Source organism: Tupaia chinensis, unplaced genomic scaffold (genome assembly GCF_000334495.1).
Source record: "Tupaia chinensis unplaced genomic scaffold, TupChi_1.0 Scaffold147003_1, whole genome shotgun sequence".
Taxonomy (NCBI): Eukaryota; Metazoa; Chordata; class Mammalia; order Scandentia; family Tupaiidae; genus Tupaia; species Tupaia belangeri.
Genome location: NW_006206856.1, coordinates 1,943,064 through 1,960,918, shown reverse-complemented (window position 1 = coordinate 1,960,918; position 17,855 = coordinate 1,943,064). Strand labels below are relative to the sequence as shown.

At 47.6% G+C, this 17,855-nt stretch overlaps 1 protein-coding gene across 1 annotated transcript in view; it reads left to right on the top strand.

Moving 5' to 3' along the window:
* RAD54L2 (RAD54 like 2) overlaps positions 1-17,855 on the top strand; it is a 107,450-nt gene that overhangs the window by 83,208 nt on the left and 6,387 nt on the right. Inside the window, exons 14-23 of the mRNA XM_014584473.2 lie at positions 1,030-1,189; positions 1,385-1,503; positions 2,656-2,774; positions 4,933-5,032; positions 5,763-5,968; positions 6,382-6,554; positions 7,744-7,940; positions 11,067-11,266; positions 13,348-13,437; positions 15,842-15,934. Coding sequence (XP_014439959.1) covers positions 1,030-1,189; positions 1,385-1,503; positions 2,656-2,774; positions 4,933-5,032; positions 5,763-5,968; positions 6,382-6,554; positions 7,744-7,940; positions 11,067-11,266; positions 13,348-13,437; positions 15,842-15,934 — 1,457 coding nt within the window. The remainder of the gene's footprint in view (positions 1-1,029; positions 1,190-1,384; positions 1,504-2,655; positions 2,775-4,932; positions 5,033-5,762; positions 5,969-6,381; positions 6,555-7,743; positions 7,941-11,066; positions 11,267-13,347; positions 13,438-15,841; positions 15,935-17,855) is intronic.

The following is a 17,855-nucleotide window of genomic DNA, read 5'->3' as shown; positions in this document are numbered from 1 at the left end:
GGTCTCTATACATGGTTTTTTTTTTGTTTGTTTGTTTGTTTGTTTTTTTGTTTTTGAGAGATTTTCACTGTAGGGCGCGTGCGCTCGCCAGACAGACAGAGAGAGACATAGAGACAGAAAGCGAGAAATCACCCCCCAGGGGGGATGGTCACACCGCAATCCCTTCTCCTCCATTCTCCTCTCGGGATCTTGGGCACGCACGCACACGCGCCCGGCGTGAGTTTTAAGCCACCGGGTCCGGGACGCGAACCCCGGTCGACTACGTGGGAGTCCAGCAACATAGCCATTACGCTAACTGCTGGTTCCCTATACATGGGTTTTTGATTGTGTAGATTTTTGACTGCATGGGAGTCAACTCAACCCCTTGTTCAAAGGTCAATATGGTATTTCTTTTGTAGCCATAGTCCTAGAAACTAATCCAGGAAACTAAAGCAAGTACAGTCTGTGGCAGGGCTTCAGTGGTAGTGCATCCATCCTTCCTCCTTCTTCCCCATTTCCTAGGAATTTGCAACTCTTGCCAGGAATACTTCCTGAAATAACATTTGATTGGTCATCTCAGTCAAATATATTTTGTCCACAGGGAAAAATTAGTCTTGTTGCACACAGGAGCTGACTGTAGGCACACAGTGAAACCGGGACAGTCTTACTCATGTGCATGAGAATGCAGAGCCTGCCTCACAACTGCTCTGATATGTACTGGGAACACTGCCCTGGCCCCTCGTATGGAGTTTGCCAGTCATGTGTCATGGTGACCCATCCGGTAGTAAAAGCAACTGTGCAGTCTCTTTGTGAAGGGGCTGGGAGTACTCTAATTTTGGTGTGACATTGTGTGCTGTGGGAGGTGCATGTTGGAGCAAGTGCATATCTCAAGATTTTCTAGGACACCCTTGGAGTGATCTCTGTCCTGTGCCCCCACTTTCCTTGAACCTCAGATCTGGAATCACCCTGACGTGCTGTATGAAGCCCTTCAGAAAGAGAACCTGGCCAATGAGCAGGACCTAGATGTGGAAGAGCTCGGTTCAGCTCAGCAGGGACCAGTGCCCGCTGCCCGCCACTGGGAGCAAAAGGCAAAGTAGAGGAGAGCACCTTGCCCTCTTCGATGGGAGAGGCAACCAACAGCAAGTTCCTGCAGGGAGTCGGCTTCAACCCTTTCCACGAACGAGGCAATAACATCGTCACGTACGAGTGGGTGAGTCGCAGGCGCTGCCACAGTCATGAGCTGCTGCTGTGAAAGCCCATGTGGGGATGCACGAGGTACTGCCCTCCAGGTTCTTTGTCGGAAACTTAAAGGTGGCCAATGAGCTGCTGCCCTGGAGGGAGAGGATTTTATTTTTAGTGACCTGGCCTTTGACCTGTTCCAAAATGCCTTGCTTCTGTCTGGCAGGCCAAAGAACTTCTGACTAATTACCAGACTGGCGTCTTAGAGAACTCTCCCAAGATGGTACTACTTTTCCACCTGATTGAGGAAAGCGTGAAGCTTGGGGACAAGATCCTTGTGTTCAGGTAGGAAGGACAGTTTCCAGTGAAGCTGTGTCTGTGGGAAGGAGTAACACAACCCTTACAGAGTAAGACCAGCAAAGGTGGCACCAGTCGCAGTCCCCTGTGCCGCTGCAGCCAAGTGCTTTCTGTGAGGACCTGTCCACGTTGTGTCTCTTGGAGTTTCTCTGTTGGCCTGATGCAGTTTCTCCACAGGGGACACTCTAGGGCCCTAGGCTAACATTGGCGATCATAGTTCAGTCTTTGAAACTGTGGTCCAGGTCGGATCTGGGTTCTGTCCTGTTTTTGTTCAGCCTGAGAGCTAAGAATAGTTATCACCATTTTAAAGGGCTGTTTTAAAAAGTACAAAGAACTTGCAACAGAGATTGTCCGAGGTCTACAAAGCCAAAATATTCGCTATCAGGTCCTTCATAGAAGACATTTGCTGACCTCTGGTCTGATTTACCTCTGTCCCTCCCAACATTTTTGTATTATTATTTTAAACTGTATATATAAAGCCAAATAATTGATATGATTTGTCCCACAGTCACATTCGTGGTCTAGCTTTGATTCTCATCAAGGCCTGACTACCTGCCCCCAGGAAAACAGACACAGTGTAGATTGCCGCTCCTTTGTGTTCTGACCAGACTGTGTTCCAGAGAGTGCCAAACCCAGGAGCCCTGAGTCAGGGCTTCCACATGTAACCACTTTGAGAGGACAGAGCGATTCTAAATTGGGATAGCTGGTATCTGCTGAGTGCATGGATCACTTCTGAGGAGACTGGCTCTCCATATCGTGGAAGCAAATGCTAGGGATCCTGTCTCCTAGTAAGACCCCTAAGAGTGCCTGGACCCTCTAGGCAGGTCACGGGTATTCCATCTGATATAGGTTTTTAATGCCGAATGCTATTTGTTACTGTGTGTTAAGCTAAACCCCAGACTTTTTCAATTGGGGAGGTAAGGAACAGAGAGAATAAACAGTTTTGTGTCGTGGCGACGGTTATGTTAACCCTCTGCAGGCCTCTGCCCCTATTAGGAGCTAGGGAGAATGAAGACCCTTGATCCTCCTGGTGGGGTGACCTCATATGGGAGTAGGTTGTGGGAGCTCCCACTGTGGGGCCTATTGGGAGCAAGGTACCCTTGAGTGTGCGAGCGTCTAAATCAAATATTTTCCCTTCAGCCAGAGCCTTTCCACCTTGGCTCTCATCGAGGAGTTCCTAGGGAAGCGAGAAGTGCCCTGTCTGCCCGGTGCCGAGGGGCAAGGAGCACAGAAGTGGGTTCGAAATGTCAGCTACTTCCGTGAGTCCATTACTGCCTTATCCCAGGGCCTTGGCGGGTCTGCTCAAGGGTTTCCTCTCCTGTCAGCTTTTCTTTTCTCCTCTTCCACTCTCCATCAAATGCAAAGGAATTTCTGTGTCAGCCAAGAAACTGGCTGCTGTGTAGGAAGCACTGGAGGATGGGCGGGGGGGCACCATGGGGAGATGGGGGAGTGTAGGGGAGTCGAAGGCCCGGGCCTATCTTCATCTGAGCTGTGGCAGCACAGGGACAGATGTGAAGAGGCAATGGCTGAGTGTCCACACGGGGTTCTAAGGAGGACAGAATCACTGTGGGGACGAGAGCTGGAGAGCACATCTCAAAAAGGCCCGAAGGTAATTCCTGGCAGAAGGAGCAGAGAGAACAGCCTAGCCCGTGTATTCTCTGTGGGGCAGGTGACACCCTAAAGGAATCAAAACTGTTATTTGGTGGAAAAAGTAGTAGGAAAAAACTTTAATTTTTGTTTAAGTTATAGATACACATAACAGCACATAAACAAATTGTGGTATTAAGATTTCATGAAAGGCATAGTGTGATTGGGGGGGGATGCCTAAAAAAGAACCTTAGAGGGGGTAGTAATAAAATTTTAAAAACCAAGAAACATTGACCTCAGCAATGTTGGCGTTCAGGCTGGGTGGTTTGTTGTAGGGGCTGTCGTGTGTATTAGAGATGTTCAGCAGTCTCCCTGGTCTCTACTCACTAGATGGCAGTAGTTCCCCCAGTGTCCACAGCCAGAAATGTCTGCAGGCATTGCCAGATGTCCCCTAGGTAGTGGGAGGGTGAAAAAGAGCCGCTGACCTAAAGGAAGGATTTAGAGAAATGGAGGCTCGGGGTGGCAGGGAGACCCTCGCAGCACAGAGTCTGGCCCAGAGCTTGTGTTTACTGTAAGCTTGACAGTGAGTCAGTGCTACTTGGAAATTGTGGGAACTCATTGGAAAAGCAGGGTGACGTCCTGATCGAGAGCCCTAATACCAGGTAGTTAAATAGTTGCGTTTTTTTTCACTTTAATTTTGCCAAAGGGTGCAGGCATTCACCAGAGAGAAATAGAGAAAGTGAGAAAGCACCTCTCATGGTGGTGTAATCACCCCTGTTTCTCCCTCCCTTGGGGATTTTGGGCACACATGAACACGTATTCAGAGCTTGTTAAGACGCAGGGTCCTAACCGCGCAGGTGACTCTAACCACGCAGTTGGCCTTTTGGGATCCAGCGACCTTAACCACCATATCACTGGCTGGCCCAAACAGTTGTTTTCTGAACTGTAGTAATTCTGTTGTCCACGGAGTACTTCATACCCTTACCTTTGTCCTTGAACCGAGGGGATAAATGTTGCCTCTCCTCTCTCAGTTACACTATATATTTTCTTTCTTTATTTTTTTGGGGGGAGAGGTTTTTGCTATAGGGCGCAGTGCGCCTGCCAGAAAGACAGAGACAGACAGAAAGTGAGAAATCACTCCCCCAGGGGGGATGGCCACACCACAATCCCTTCTCCTCTTTTCTGCTCTCGAAGTCTTGGGCACACACGCCTGGCATGAGTTTAAGCCACCAGGTCCGGGACTCGAACTGGAGTTGACCATGTGGGAGTCCAGCGACACAGCCATTACACTGACTGCTGGTCCCTCAGTTGCACTATTTCTTAACTGAAGGTTATTTTTCTCCTTTTGAGCTCTCCCCCTTTCACTCACATGTCTGTCCCACTCCTCTAGATCTTTTATGTCTCCTTAAGCAAGTGCTTAGCCTCAAGAGCTGGTCAATTCCTGGTAGGGGAACATCCTCTGTAAGAAAACATAAAACCAGTTGTCCTTCTATACTCACAGAACTCATGGGGCAAGGCAAGGAAGTCACCTTGAGCCAGTGTTTCCTAAGCTCCCAAGTTGTGATTCTCCCTGCACCGGGGTCTGGGAATGTGGGCCAAAGGAGAGAAGCATCATTTGTTTATAATCTGTATTGCTCACAAGAGTCACCTGGGGGTGTTTTCGAGCTCTAGAACCTGGGTCTCCATGTAGACCTGCATGTCCAAGGGCTTGGATCTGAGCTGTACTGTCCTGCCTGTTTTACTTTGTTTTGGAAACACACTTGTCCGAGGTTTTGAGGTTACCCTTGCCCTCATCTATCCATTTCTTGTGTTTTTTTCCTTCCTTCCCAGGGCTAGATGGTAGCACCCCTGCCTTTGAGAGGGAGCGGCTCATTAATCAGTTCAATGATCCCAGCAACCTCACCACCTGGCTGTTCCTTCTCTCCACAAGGTGAGTGGGGTCTGAGAGGGGAGGTCAAAGAGGTGCGTTGAGACAACGGGCCACACAGGCAGGGGCCGTGAAGGCTTGTCCACGTTTTCTCAGGTTTGCTTCTGGGTTTTGAGGTCAGAGTGGGGACCCCTAAAGGACGTTGTGTCAGAAGGCCATCATGACTGCGTCGCAGAGTTCTTCAGGACCTTTGTTCACAGTGGTCATAACTAGCCTTTCTCTCAGGAGTGTCCTGAGGGCGTAGATGACGTGGTGAATGTGGAAGTGCTTTATAAAGGAGAGGGTGCAGGGTAACTGCAAAGGACTGATGGCGTTACTTGTCTCATGCCAAGCAACCCGAAGGCTGTGTTGCCATCTGTCATCAGAGTGCCCTCGGCAAGGTGTGAGCCAGTCCTCCTCCTGAGCTATTAAACTGGGAACATGTGTGTGCAGAAGTTCCTCCTCACCAAGGACATTCCCTGGGGCCAGGATGTGGGGTCTGTACTTGTTAGGTTGGGGTTGGGAGGCAGTGGTAAGGGGAGTCTGTCTTTCTAAGCTGGTGAGCTCTTTTCTGCTGGGTTTTAGGGTACACTTCAGGGCTCGTGGAATGCACTGCTCATCAGCAGGCAGCAAAATCCTGGAGCATGTCATGCTCAGGACAAAGGGTGACTTGGAGTCAGAGTCGCAGAGACAACTGACCTGAAAACCATCTTTAAGACTAAAGGCTCAGTGATTATTGGCTTGTGTTTTAAAGGGCCGGATGCTTGGGTGTGAATCTGATTGGTGCCAACCGTGTGGTGGTGTTTGATGCTTCCTGGAACCCTTGCCATGATGCCCAGGCAGTGTGTCGGGTGTACCGTTATGGCCAGAAAAAGCCCTGTCACATCTATCGCCTTGTGGCTGACTACACCCTCGAAAAGAAGATCTATGACCGCCAGATTTCCAAGCAGGGCATGTCAGGTGGGCCACCTTGCGAGCTAGGAGAGGCACATCTACACAGGCTCCCGTCTTTATAGGATCAAGGGCAGGAGAGGAGGCGTGGGTGTGGGAGCATAGGCAGGCTTTGAATGCAGAAAGCCGCAGTTCCTCCCTTCTCATTCTGATCCACATAACTGTTGGGAAGGGGATTGGCCTCAACTTGTTGAAGGTGGGTTTAATGATCAGAGCCAAGCTAGCCATAGGGTTTCCTCCCGTGACGTTTCCAGTTTGCCAGGGCTTCAGACCTGATCTTTGACTTTCAGATACTGGATAACGTGGCACTCTTAGTGACAGTTATGCCACTCACAGTTCTCCTCTCGGCTGACCTTTGTAGTTTGGGCTTTTTACATCCTCTTTGCTTTGTGCTGACTTTTTCCATGCCTTCTACCTTCTAGATCGGGTGGTGGATGACCTAAATCCAATGCTGAACTTTACCCGGAAGGAGGTAGAGAACCTACTGCACTTTGTGGAGAAGGAGCCAGCCCCCCAAGCCTCCTTAAACATAAAGGGGATCAAGGAGTCGGTCCTGCAACTCGCCTGTCTGAAGTACCCTCACCTTATCACCAAGGTAAGAGCCTGGTGTGCACACAGCCTGCCGAGAGGCTGTCCAGCAAGCTCGTTCTCTTCATCCAAGCTGGTGGTCCATGCGGCCAACGTGGACTTCAGTGGTTGTTTTCCTCGCTCCATGGAGTCTTGCTTCCTGCTCCCAACTGCCTGCCCCTCCCCTAGTCTGGTCCTAAGGGCCGTGTGTAATAATTTGGCTGATGTATTTGCCTAACGTAAAGGGTTGGGGGAGGCTGGCCTTGTTCAACAGCGGTCAGGAGCTATGCGGAGGAAGTTGGATCCCACATGGCCAACCTAGGTTTGAGTCCTGGTCATGTAGGCATAAAAAACATGATGGGCATGCACCCAGAATCCTTATGTGAGTGTGATGTGACCAGATCCCTTTTGAGGGGTACTCAGCATTCTCCCTCCATCTCTCTCTCTTCTGTCTCTCTCTCTCTCTCTCTCTTTTTTTTTTTAAATTTTATTTATTAATCCATTTAGTTTTTCATTTGACCAGAGAGAGATAGAGACAGAGAGAGAGAGAGGAAGTGAGAATGCAAACCACCAGGTCCGGGACTCGAACCATTGCTGGCCATGTGGGAGTATCCAGCACCTTAACCACCACGCCTCTTCTGTCTCTCTTGCATGTACCTTCTGGTATTAAGGGAGGTGGGGGACAGCCAGTGGCACGGTGGTTAAGGTGACTGGATCCTACATGGCCAATTACGCAGTTTGAGTCCTGGACCCAGTGGCTTGAAAAACATGCTGGATGCATATGCATGAGTGCCTAAAATTCCAAGAAGATAATAGAAGAAAAGGGTTTTCAGCGTGGCTATCCCTGCTAGGGGAGTGATTTCTCACTTTGTTTCTATCCCTCTTTCTCTCTCTTTATCTCTCTGGCAACCACACATGTCCCATGGCAAAAAAAAAAAAAAACAAATAAATATAAATATATAATAATGTAGTTTGTTAATTCTCTAAACTCCCCGTCCTTATTTGTGGAAGGCAGAATTAGGTGTCTAAAACTGCTTCTGTTCGTGAATGACACAGTTGACAGGCTAAAGTAACCCTGCTCTCGCGTGTCTGCGAGCAGGCTCTTCGCTAGTGCTGGAGACAGCCAGCCCTTTCTGGGTCTCGAAGTAAGGCTCATTGTACATCGTTGTGTTGGCGCAAAGACTGGCTATTAAATCAGTGTCCTTCTGTGTCCCCAGGAGCCTTTCGAGCATGAGTCATTGCTCCTCAACCGAAAGGATCACAAGCTGACCAAGGCCGAGAAGAAAGCAGCAAAGAAGAGCTACGAGGAAGACAAGCGCACGTCTGTCCCCTACACTCGCCCGTCGTACGCGCAATATTACCCTGCCAGCGACCAGAGCCTGACCAGCATCCCCGCCTTCAGTCAGAGAAACTGGTGAGTCACTGAAAGGGGAGGGTCTGCTGCTGGGCTGAGCCTGATGCCTTCCAGTTAGTTCCTTTTTCATTTATTTTTTATTTTTCTTAAGAATTATTTATTTTATTTATTTATTCATTTATTTTAATTTGACCAGAGAAAGACAGACACACAGAGAGAAAGAAAGTGAGAAAGCAAGCCACGAGGTCCAGGACTCAAACCATGGTTGGCCATGTGGGAATGTCCAGCACTTAACCAACACGCCACCTGTCGGCCCACTGGTTCCTTTTTTATACCATGGGAAAGCCTACTGCTTGCTCTTTGGCTGTCGTGAACTGATAGGTTCTGCTCTAGGGCAGCGTGCCAAAGCAGTTCAGTCCTGGTGTTTTGACTGCCCTGACTGGGAAAGTGAACTGCTGGCCTTGGGACTTGGAGAGTCCTTCTGGGCTCCTCAGTAGGGTGGGTGCAGCTTCCCAATGCAGTTACATCCCACCCCTAGCACCTCGGCTTAGACTCACTTAGCAGTGAGTGAAGTTCATGGGTGAAGGCCATATTCTCTCTGGGTCTTGGATTGCAGTCAGGGAGTTCTGCTCTTAATGGGATTTCATTCTGTGGCTGTCATGAGCCTAAGGGGGAAAAAAAATCTTTTTCTTGAGTACAGCATCTAGAACCGTTCAGAATATGAACAGGATGGAAACCCACTGCTACGCAGGCAGAGGCTGTAAGACACTATAGCACATTCATGTTCTTTTTTTTTCCCCTCCATTTTAAGACATAGCCTCCCCTTCCCACTTAATGACAGCCTGATTCAGTGGTTTATACTTTTTAATTGTTTGATTATCTTGAATTAAAGATATTTATGTTATTGAGGGGGGTAGATTTAAACCTTTTCTCTTGTCAAGATTCTCCATTTTTTTAACTTGCCAAATGAAGTTTTACAGCATGAAACCATATAAGAGATTATATGGCACTGATTTTTTCGTGAGTAAATTGGCCCTATATATATTAAGAGATTTTTGCTATGAGACGTGTGGGCTTGCTGGAGAGACAGAGAGACAGAAAGCAAGAAATTACCTCCCGGGGAGGTAATCCCTTCTCCATTCTCCTCTCGGGATCTTGGGCACGTATACACATGCCAGGCATGAGTTTTAAGTCACTGGGTCCAGGACTTGAACCGCAGGTGACTACTTGGGAGTCCAGCAGCATAACCATTATGCCATCTGCTAGTCCCTTAGCTGCTTTTTATATAATAAATTGAAGATACTTTTGAGTAGAAAGTCACTCACTCTCAAAGCCTTCACACTTCTTATTTCTGTGTCCCTTTCCAAGACACTGTCACCTGGTCTTCGCTCATCCTATGCTCCTTTTTCCCTTCCCATATAGTGGCAGGAGCGGGCTGAGCCTGAGCCCCATGGGAGAAAAGCATTGTGGGGGGGAGATGTGAAAGATGGTCTGGGCTGGGCTGTGAGAGGGCTGCTCTGGCTCTGACTCAGCCCTGGCCCTGTGGAGGTCCAGCTTCTTACAGCATCTGATGAGCTGCAAATGATGCTGGCGAGCCCCTGTCCTGTCTGTACACGCGAGTAGACCATCCAATCCAAATTCCTAAGCCTCAGCTACAGCAGAGTATGAAGCTTAGGCTGGGTTCCTGTCACCCTTCTGACTTTTGATCCTGGGAGGAGTCCCACTGACATCTGACTCGCACCTCTTAAGTCCTGCCAACCCACCTTGGGAAGACACTGAGGCAGTGGGACCCAGACCTGTGCCTTATGGCCTGTCTGAGAATTTTGGCATTCACAGGGACCAGGCGATTGCCCAAAGTGGCCAACCCTGAGAGCAGCATGGCTGAGATAGGCAGGCCAGCTGCTACGTAGAGTGCTGAGAAAGTGCCTCTTTGTGTGCTCATCTTTAATCAATGAGGAAGAGGATGCTCGTGCACGGCCGTCTCTCTCCCAGACCCAGGGACCAAGAATGCAAACTTCAGAGACTTTTTTCAGAGATCTTAGACCAGAGGTTGCTTTTTCACAGTACCAACGGCCAGCTGAAAGGAACGGAGACAGTGGAGTGTGAGTCGTCCACGGTGGGTGGCTCTTTGACATGTTCAAGATGCACAGCCAGCGCGTAGGCTGCCCTAGGTGCTGTGCTGCTGAGCACCTCAGCTTCGACAGCTGCTGCATTTGTGCTAGTCGTGACTGCGGGGGACCTTTGGAGACTGGCTCGAGGAGGAGCCTGGTGAAAAGTAATGCAGGGGAGGGTGGCATGGTGGATAAAGTCTTGGACCTGGCGACTTGCTTTCTTGCTTTCCTTTTCTCTCTTTCTCACTGCCTCTGTCTGGTCAAATTAAAGAAATAATAATAACAAATGGAATTAATAAATAATTCTTGGGGCCAGCAGGTGATGTGGTTGTTAAGGGCGCTGGACTCCCACATGGCCGACCACGGTTTGAGTCCCAGACCTAGAGGATTGCTTTCTTTCTTTCCTTCTCTCTCTCTCTCTCTCTCTGTCTGTCTCTCTCTGTCTCACTCACTCTATTTCTCTCTGGAAATATTAAATAATAATAATAAAGTTAAAATAATTCTAAAAGGAAAAATTATTTTTAAAAACGTAGCGCAGAGGAGAGAGAGGTGTCTGCGTCACTTACTGAGACTCGAGGTTTCAGAGAGAGTAAAGGTGGTCAAGGTTCGAAAGGACAGTCTCTCAAGATCACCTGAATGTGGCATCACACAGCCCTTTGTCCTTGGGTGATTGGGGAAAACCCTGCCCGTTGATCTTCAACTTAGCACACAGTGGGGGCTGATGAACTTGTTCTTTGTTGTATCGTCTCATCTCCCTAACTTCCCTTAGCATAAGGACTAAATTCTAATAGATACTCCAAATTCTGGAGAAGGAGTCACCTCACACCTCCAGAAATGAATTGTTCCACTGGCATCTGAGTCTTATAAACTCTGAAACTTTACCCCTCTGCTTCTTTCTCTGCCACTCTGCCTCAGTCCTCCTTCTAGTCGCCTTCCAAACTGACCAGACCATGCAGGTTCTTCTGATCCTTCTCGCTCGCCTAGTGGCAACTGAGGTGAAAACAAGAGGCTCTGCAGCCTTGGGGAACGGTCAGTGAGAACAGTCCTGCCGAACGTGCTCGTCTCTCTCTCGTAGGCAGCCAGCACTGAAGGGTGATGAGAAGCCCGTGGCCAGCGTTCGTCCCGTACAGTCCACCCCCATCCCCATGATGCCTCGGCACGTCCCACTGGGAGGCAGCGTAAGCTCTGCCTCCAGCACAAATCCATCCATGAACTTCCCGATCAACTACTTGCAGCGCGCAGGAGTCCTTGTGCAGAAGGTGGTCACCACAACAGGTTGGGAAGTCCGGGGTTCTGTTCTGGTGCACTGTCCCTTTTGAAATTACCTTGTTCGTCCAGAAAGTATTTATTAAACACCTGGGTGTTTAATTCTGGGTCTTGCCACACTTGGCCCAGGAGATAAAAGTAAAGAATACGTCAGTCCCTAATCTTGAGGAACTTATTTTCTAGTGAAATGTCTTAATAAAAACCCAGGACTGGGTTTTCTCCATCGTGATGGCTGGGATAGGGGATGTGGGGATTGTGAGAACGTCACTGGCCTGCAGGCTTGTCTCACGTTCTCATGTGGGTGCACTAGGATGAGCTCAGCCTGACTGTGGGGCCCTTGGGTATAAAGGACGGCCATTGCCTTCTCTGTGTAACGAGAAGACCTCACGGCCCCTTGCTTCTTTGTTAGTGTGGTAGAGATCGAGCATGGTGAGCCAGGGCGCAGAGGAGGGAGAACAGCCCATCGCCCTCGGAGTCTGTGATCAGGGTAAATGGGAAGGAAAACGTTTCATGATATCCCGTTTTCATCTTATTACTTAGAAAAATATTCATGATAGGGGCCAGCAGGTGGTGTGGCAGTTGAGGCACTAGATTCCCACATGGCCAACCACAGTTCAAGTCCCAAAGCCAGTGGCTTGAATAGATGGAGAAATAAATAAGTAGACGTTTAAAAAAAAGAAAAAGAAAGATTCATGATATATACATTTTAATGGAAATATCTTAACCTTTCTGAAAATGAAAATAATATGTGCTCACTTTAAAAATTTTGAAACAGTGAAAAGAGCACCCCTTTATCATCCCGCCACTTTGCTCATTTTTGAATATCTTCTTCATGGGTAAAGTAATGCCATCAAGGGAGAGAACGAGGCCACTTTGGGAGCCTAAAATGATATGAGATAGATACAGATAGTTTAGGGAAAAAGAAAAATATCCATAGAAATAGCCATTTGAGGGACCAGCAGTTGACGTAATGGCTATGTTGCTAGACTCGTAGTCGACCACAGTTCGAATCCCAGACTTGGTGCCTTAAACTCACGCTGGGTGTGTCATGCATGCCCAAGATACTGGGAGGAGAATGGAGGAGAAGGGATTGCAGTGTGGCCATCCCCCCGGGGGGTGATTTCTTGCTCTCTGTCTCTCTCCTTCTGGTGATTGCACGCACTCTATAGCAAAAACCTCTCAAAAAAAAAAAAAAAAAAAGAAAAAAAATAAACATTTGAATTCAAAAAACCTTTGCCAAACCTAAAACTATAAACATTTCTCTTATTTATTTGAAATTTTTAAAATTTTTTAATTTGCCAGAGGGCATGTGTGCTTGCCACAGAAAGAAATGGGAGAATATGAGACAATATACCCCATGGGGGATGGTCACACTGCAGTCTCTTCTCTATCTCTCCTTCCTTTCAGGGTTTTAGGCATGCATTCACATGCACCCAGCATGTTTTTTCAAGCCGCTTGGTCTGGGACTCAAACCAGGCAGTCGGCCACGTTTCTTAACCACCATGCCACTGGCTGACCAGATTTCTTAACCACCATGCCACTGGCTGACCCAACTATGAATTTCTAACTAAACCATGGGAAATTGATTGGAAAGATAATCCGATATATTTTTTTTTTCTTTTTTTGGAGAGGCTTTTGCTACAGGGTACATACGCTCGCCAGAAAGACAGAGAGACAGAAAGCGAGAAATCACCCCCCGGGGGGATGGCCACACTACAATCCCTTCTCCTTCATTCTCCTCTCAGGATCTTGGGCACGCACACACACATGCCCAGCGTGAGTTTAAGCCACCGGGTCCGGGATTTGAACCACGGTCGACTACATGGGAGTCCATCGACATAGCCATTACGCTAACTGCTGGTCCCGATCATCCTATTTCTAAAAAGATTCTTGTTTTCATAGTAACCTTGGTTTAGAAAATGACAAAAGATTGTGATTGCTTCACTTTTCTCAATTCTGAACCTCAGTGGTACTGAAAGGTGTTAGGGAAACCAGCGAGGAACTGGGGTACATGTGGGACTTTGAATATGCTTTCCCTCCCTCAGTCAGAGCCTGTGCAATCTAAAGTTGAGTTCGGTGTTTTTTACTAGATATCGTTATCCCTGGGCTCAACAGCTCCACAGATGTACAGGCAAGAATTAATGCTGGTGAGAGCATCCACATCATTCGTGGGACGAAAGGTAAGCACCTGGCCGAGGGGCACATCCACTGCCATGGATAGAAGTGTTCGGTGGGGGAGCAGAATAAATACACATTGTTTCACTCAAGAGAGCATAGACACCACCCCGTAAGGGTATCTCACTTGGGGGAGGCACGAGCAAATGGCATTTGTAGGAGCTTAGCCAATGGGGTTGAGCCCCAGGGATATCAGTCAGTGGTTTATACAGAGGGAATTAAAGTCTCTTGTAGGTTCTTGTATTTGCCATTGTTTTTATGTTGAACTTTGAATGGAGACAGGTAGACCCAGGAGACAGAAATCGGAGGGTAAGAGCTATAGAGTGAGTTATAAGCCAACAATGTTATCATGTCATCTTTACGTCTTTGAGTGTAGTACTTCACAAAGTCCCCATCTGAGCCAGCTCTTTGGCACCATGGATGTGTTACTCAGGAGAAGCTGGATTCCCTCTGGTGACTGTGGTCTGAATCCCTGTCCCAATCAGTTGAAACACACTGGGCACCCACATTAGTTAACTACAAACTCAACTCTCAACTACAAATAACTCTTCAACTTTTTTTTTTTTTTAAGAGAGATTTCTGCTATAGGGCATGTATACTCACCAGAGAGACAGACAAGACAGAAAGCAAGAAATCACCCCCTGGGGAGATGGCCACAGCACAGTCCCTTCCCCTCCATTCTCCTCTGGGGATTTTGGGCACACGTGCACACATGCACACACACCCAGCGTGAGTTTTATAAGCCGCTGGGTCCGGGACTCAAACCACAATCAATTACATGGGAGTCTAGCAGCATAACCATTACACCAACTGCTGGTCCCTCTTCAACTTAACTGTAACTACTAATAGCCTACTGTTGACCAGGGAAGCATTATCAACCACATAAACAGTTGATTAACACATATCTTGTTTAAATTTTTTTTTTATTTCTTTATGTATAAAAAAAAATTCTTTGTAGAGACCAGCATATGGTGTAATGGTTATATATCATTGGACTCACACATAGTTGACTACTTGGTTCAAGTCCTGGACTCAGCAGCTTAAAACTCATGCCAGCCGTGTGTGCATGCCTACCCAAAATTTCCAACAGGAGAATGGAGAAGGGGCTGTGGTGTGGCCATCCCTCCTGGGGGGGGCGGGTAATTTCTCACTTTCTGTTTCTCTCTGGCAAGCACACAAACCATATAGCAAAAAATCTCTAAAAAAAAAAAAAAAACTTTATCATTCATAATAGAGTGCGTGCACGCATGTGATAAAGAGAGGAGCACTCTGAGGGACCAGCAGTTAGCGTAATGGCTATGTCGCTGGACTCCCATGTAGTCGACTGCAGTTCACATCCCGGACCCGGTGGCTTAAAACGCACGCCGGGCGCGTGTGCGTGTGTGCCCAAGATCCCAAGAGGAGAATGGAGGAGAAGGGATTGCTGCATGACCATCCCCTGGCGGGTGATTTCTCGCTTTCTGTGTCTGTCTCTCTCTGGCGAGCGCACGCACTCTATAGCGAAAACCTCTCCAAAAAAAAAAGAGAGAGAGAGAGAGGAGCACTATGTAGGGTCCGGTCACACTGAGCTCCTTCCTCCGCGCCTCCGGTCTGTCTGACTTGGCATTCATGCATGTGCCCAGCTCGTTTTGGGTAGAGTGGTTAGTGATTCGAACCATAGTCACCATGTTGATCTGGCTCCTCTCAAGTAGCACATTACTGCTGTATGATGAAGCCAGCCCAATACAAATTCTGTGTGTTACATGTATTATTACTGTTACAGTAAAGTAAGTTGAGAAAATAAAATATTAAAATCATAAGGAAGAGAAAATACATTTATAGTGCTATACTATATTTTCTAACATATTTATTGGGTAAAAATCTACATATAAATGGATCCACAAGGTTCAAACCTATGCTGTTCAAAGGTCAGCTGAGAAGGTAGACTGGTGCCTCATGGCAATAGAATCCAGGACTTGAATTATGCCTGCCAAGGAGAGAGGCCACTGAGGCAGTAAGCTCCTTCTGAAGATCAAGAGGAGGACCTGGGCCAGCGTGCCTGAGAACTGAGCAACCAGCCTACTCTTTTTCCTGGCATCCCATTTATTTCTTCCGTTGCATTTAATTTCCTCTCTCCCTGATGTCTTCTGGTGAACTTCTCCCTGCAGGTCAAGCATCGAGACAAGCTTTCTGTCTGACATACTCTTGTCTAGAGCAGTACCTGCTACATGGTAGGCAGGCAGGTAGTGCTGCTGAGATGAATGAATAATTATGGGTTGTAGCTCAGTCACCCCACTGCTCATGTCACCTGAAGGATATGAGGCCTGATTTGCAGCCGTTTCCCAGTCCGGGATGCCTGGTTCTGGAGTTGCGCAGGGTTGGCTCTTTCGCTTGTCTGCTCCTGTCAGTCTTCCTTGTATCTCTTCTCAGGGACATACATCCGCACCAGCGATGGGCGGATCTTTGCTGTCCGGGCAACTGGCAAACCAAAGGCCCCTGAAGATGGTCGGATAGCTGCCTCAGGTAAGGCGGCTTTTCCTTTGACCTACACAACTTTGGTTTGGTTTGGTATTAATGTAATTGTAAATAATGTGTATGTGATTCACAATTCAAAAGGTACCAAAAGGGGCAAAGTGAAAAGTAAATTCTTCTCCCACCGTGCCCTGGCCATCCATTCCTCCTTAGAGGTGGTGTTCTCCCATTCTTTTTTTTTCCCCAGATACTCTGTACATGTACAGGGTCGTGTGTGTGTGTGTGTGTGTGTGTGTGTGTGTGTGTGTGTAGGGGGAGAGGAATAAATAGTACATGTGTAAAAGTTGGTGGTTTGTTTTTTTTTTAAATTATTTATAAAGAATAGCAGTTTATTTAGCTCATGGTTTTGGTGGTCCAAGGCCAAGGGGCTGTATCTGGTGAGGCCTTTTATTAGTGGGGGTTCTCTGTGAGGTCCTGAGGCAGCGCAAGGCACCACGCGGTAAGTCAGAGTGAGAGCCAGTGTGTCCTCTTCATGTGTGTATGTGTGTGTGTTTTTGGAGAGGCTTTTGCTACAGGGCTCGTGCGCTTGCCAGAGAGACATAGAGACAGAAAGGGAGAAATTACCCCCCAAGGGGGATGGCCATGTTGCAATCTTCTCCATTTTCATCTCGGAATCTTGGGCACGCCCACACACGCGCCCAGTGTGAGTTCAAGCCACCAGGTTCGGGACTCGAATCATGGTCGACTACATGGGAGTCCAGCAACATAGCCATTACGCCAACTGCTGGTCCCTACTCCACCATTACTGATGCGGCAGTTTCTCAGACATGTGGATATGTTCCTAGAAGTGGGATCACCAGACCATAGGGTAGGTGCGTGAATTCTGGCCCAGTTCCCCTCAATGGAAGTGGTTCCCCTCAATGGAAGTGGTTCCCATGGATCCTCTCACCACTGAGATTTGAGAGCCAGTCAACTTTTTCCCCAGCTTCGTATTATGGGAATTTTCATACCTGTACCCAGCTGGAAGAAGAGCACTGTGAGTGGGACCGTATATATCCTGCACCTAAATCCTACAATTGCTAGTTTTCATAAACCTCTGTCTCTCTCCCTGTCTTTATTTGAGCCATTAGTAACTGAAGACATCGCCTAATTTTACTCCTAAATGCTTCAATGTGTATCTCTTAAGATGAAAGACAGGGACCATCAGATGGCGTAATGGTTACGTCGCTGGACTCCCACGTAGTTGACCTCAGTTTGAGTCCCAGACCCAGCAGCTTAAAACTCATTCTGGGCGTGAGTGTGCACATGCCCAAATTCCCAGTAGGATGGAGGATAAGGGATTGAGGATTGCTGCATGGCCATCCCTCTAGGCGGTGATTTCTTGCTTTCTGTCTATGTGTCTCTCCAGTGAACACACACACGCTATAGCAAAAATCTCTCACACACACACACACAAAGATGGATGTTATCCTCCCAGTCTATCTTCCCAGTCTTGCGACCATTGTCACACTTAAAAAAGAGTTATCATAATGTTAGCCCATGTTACCTAGTAACCCATAGTGTTACCTAGTCCAGGCCATTTTCAGATTTTCCAGTTGTGCCATCATCTTTCATAGCCGAGGGCTTTGTATTTGTTTTCAAAGACTGCTTTTTAACTCCATGTTCCTCTTTTCCCCACCCTGGTCACTGACTGTTTTTTGCCTTTAGAGAAAATTTAACCAGTTTTTTTTTTTTAAATCATTCTTTTTAAAAAATAATAATAATAACTTTTTATTTTATTTTATTATTTATTCATTCATTCATTGATTTTTTTTTTTTGAGAGGTTTTTGCTATAGGGCGCATGCGCTCGCCAGACAGACAGAGACAGACAGAGAGACAGAACGCGAGAAATCACCCCCCGGGGGGGATGGTCACGCCGCAGTCCTTTCTCCTCCATTCTCCTCTTGGGATCTTGGGCACGCACACATACGC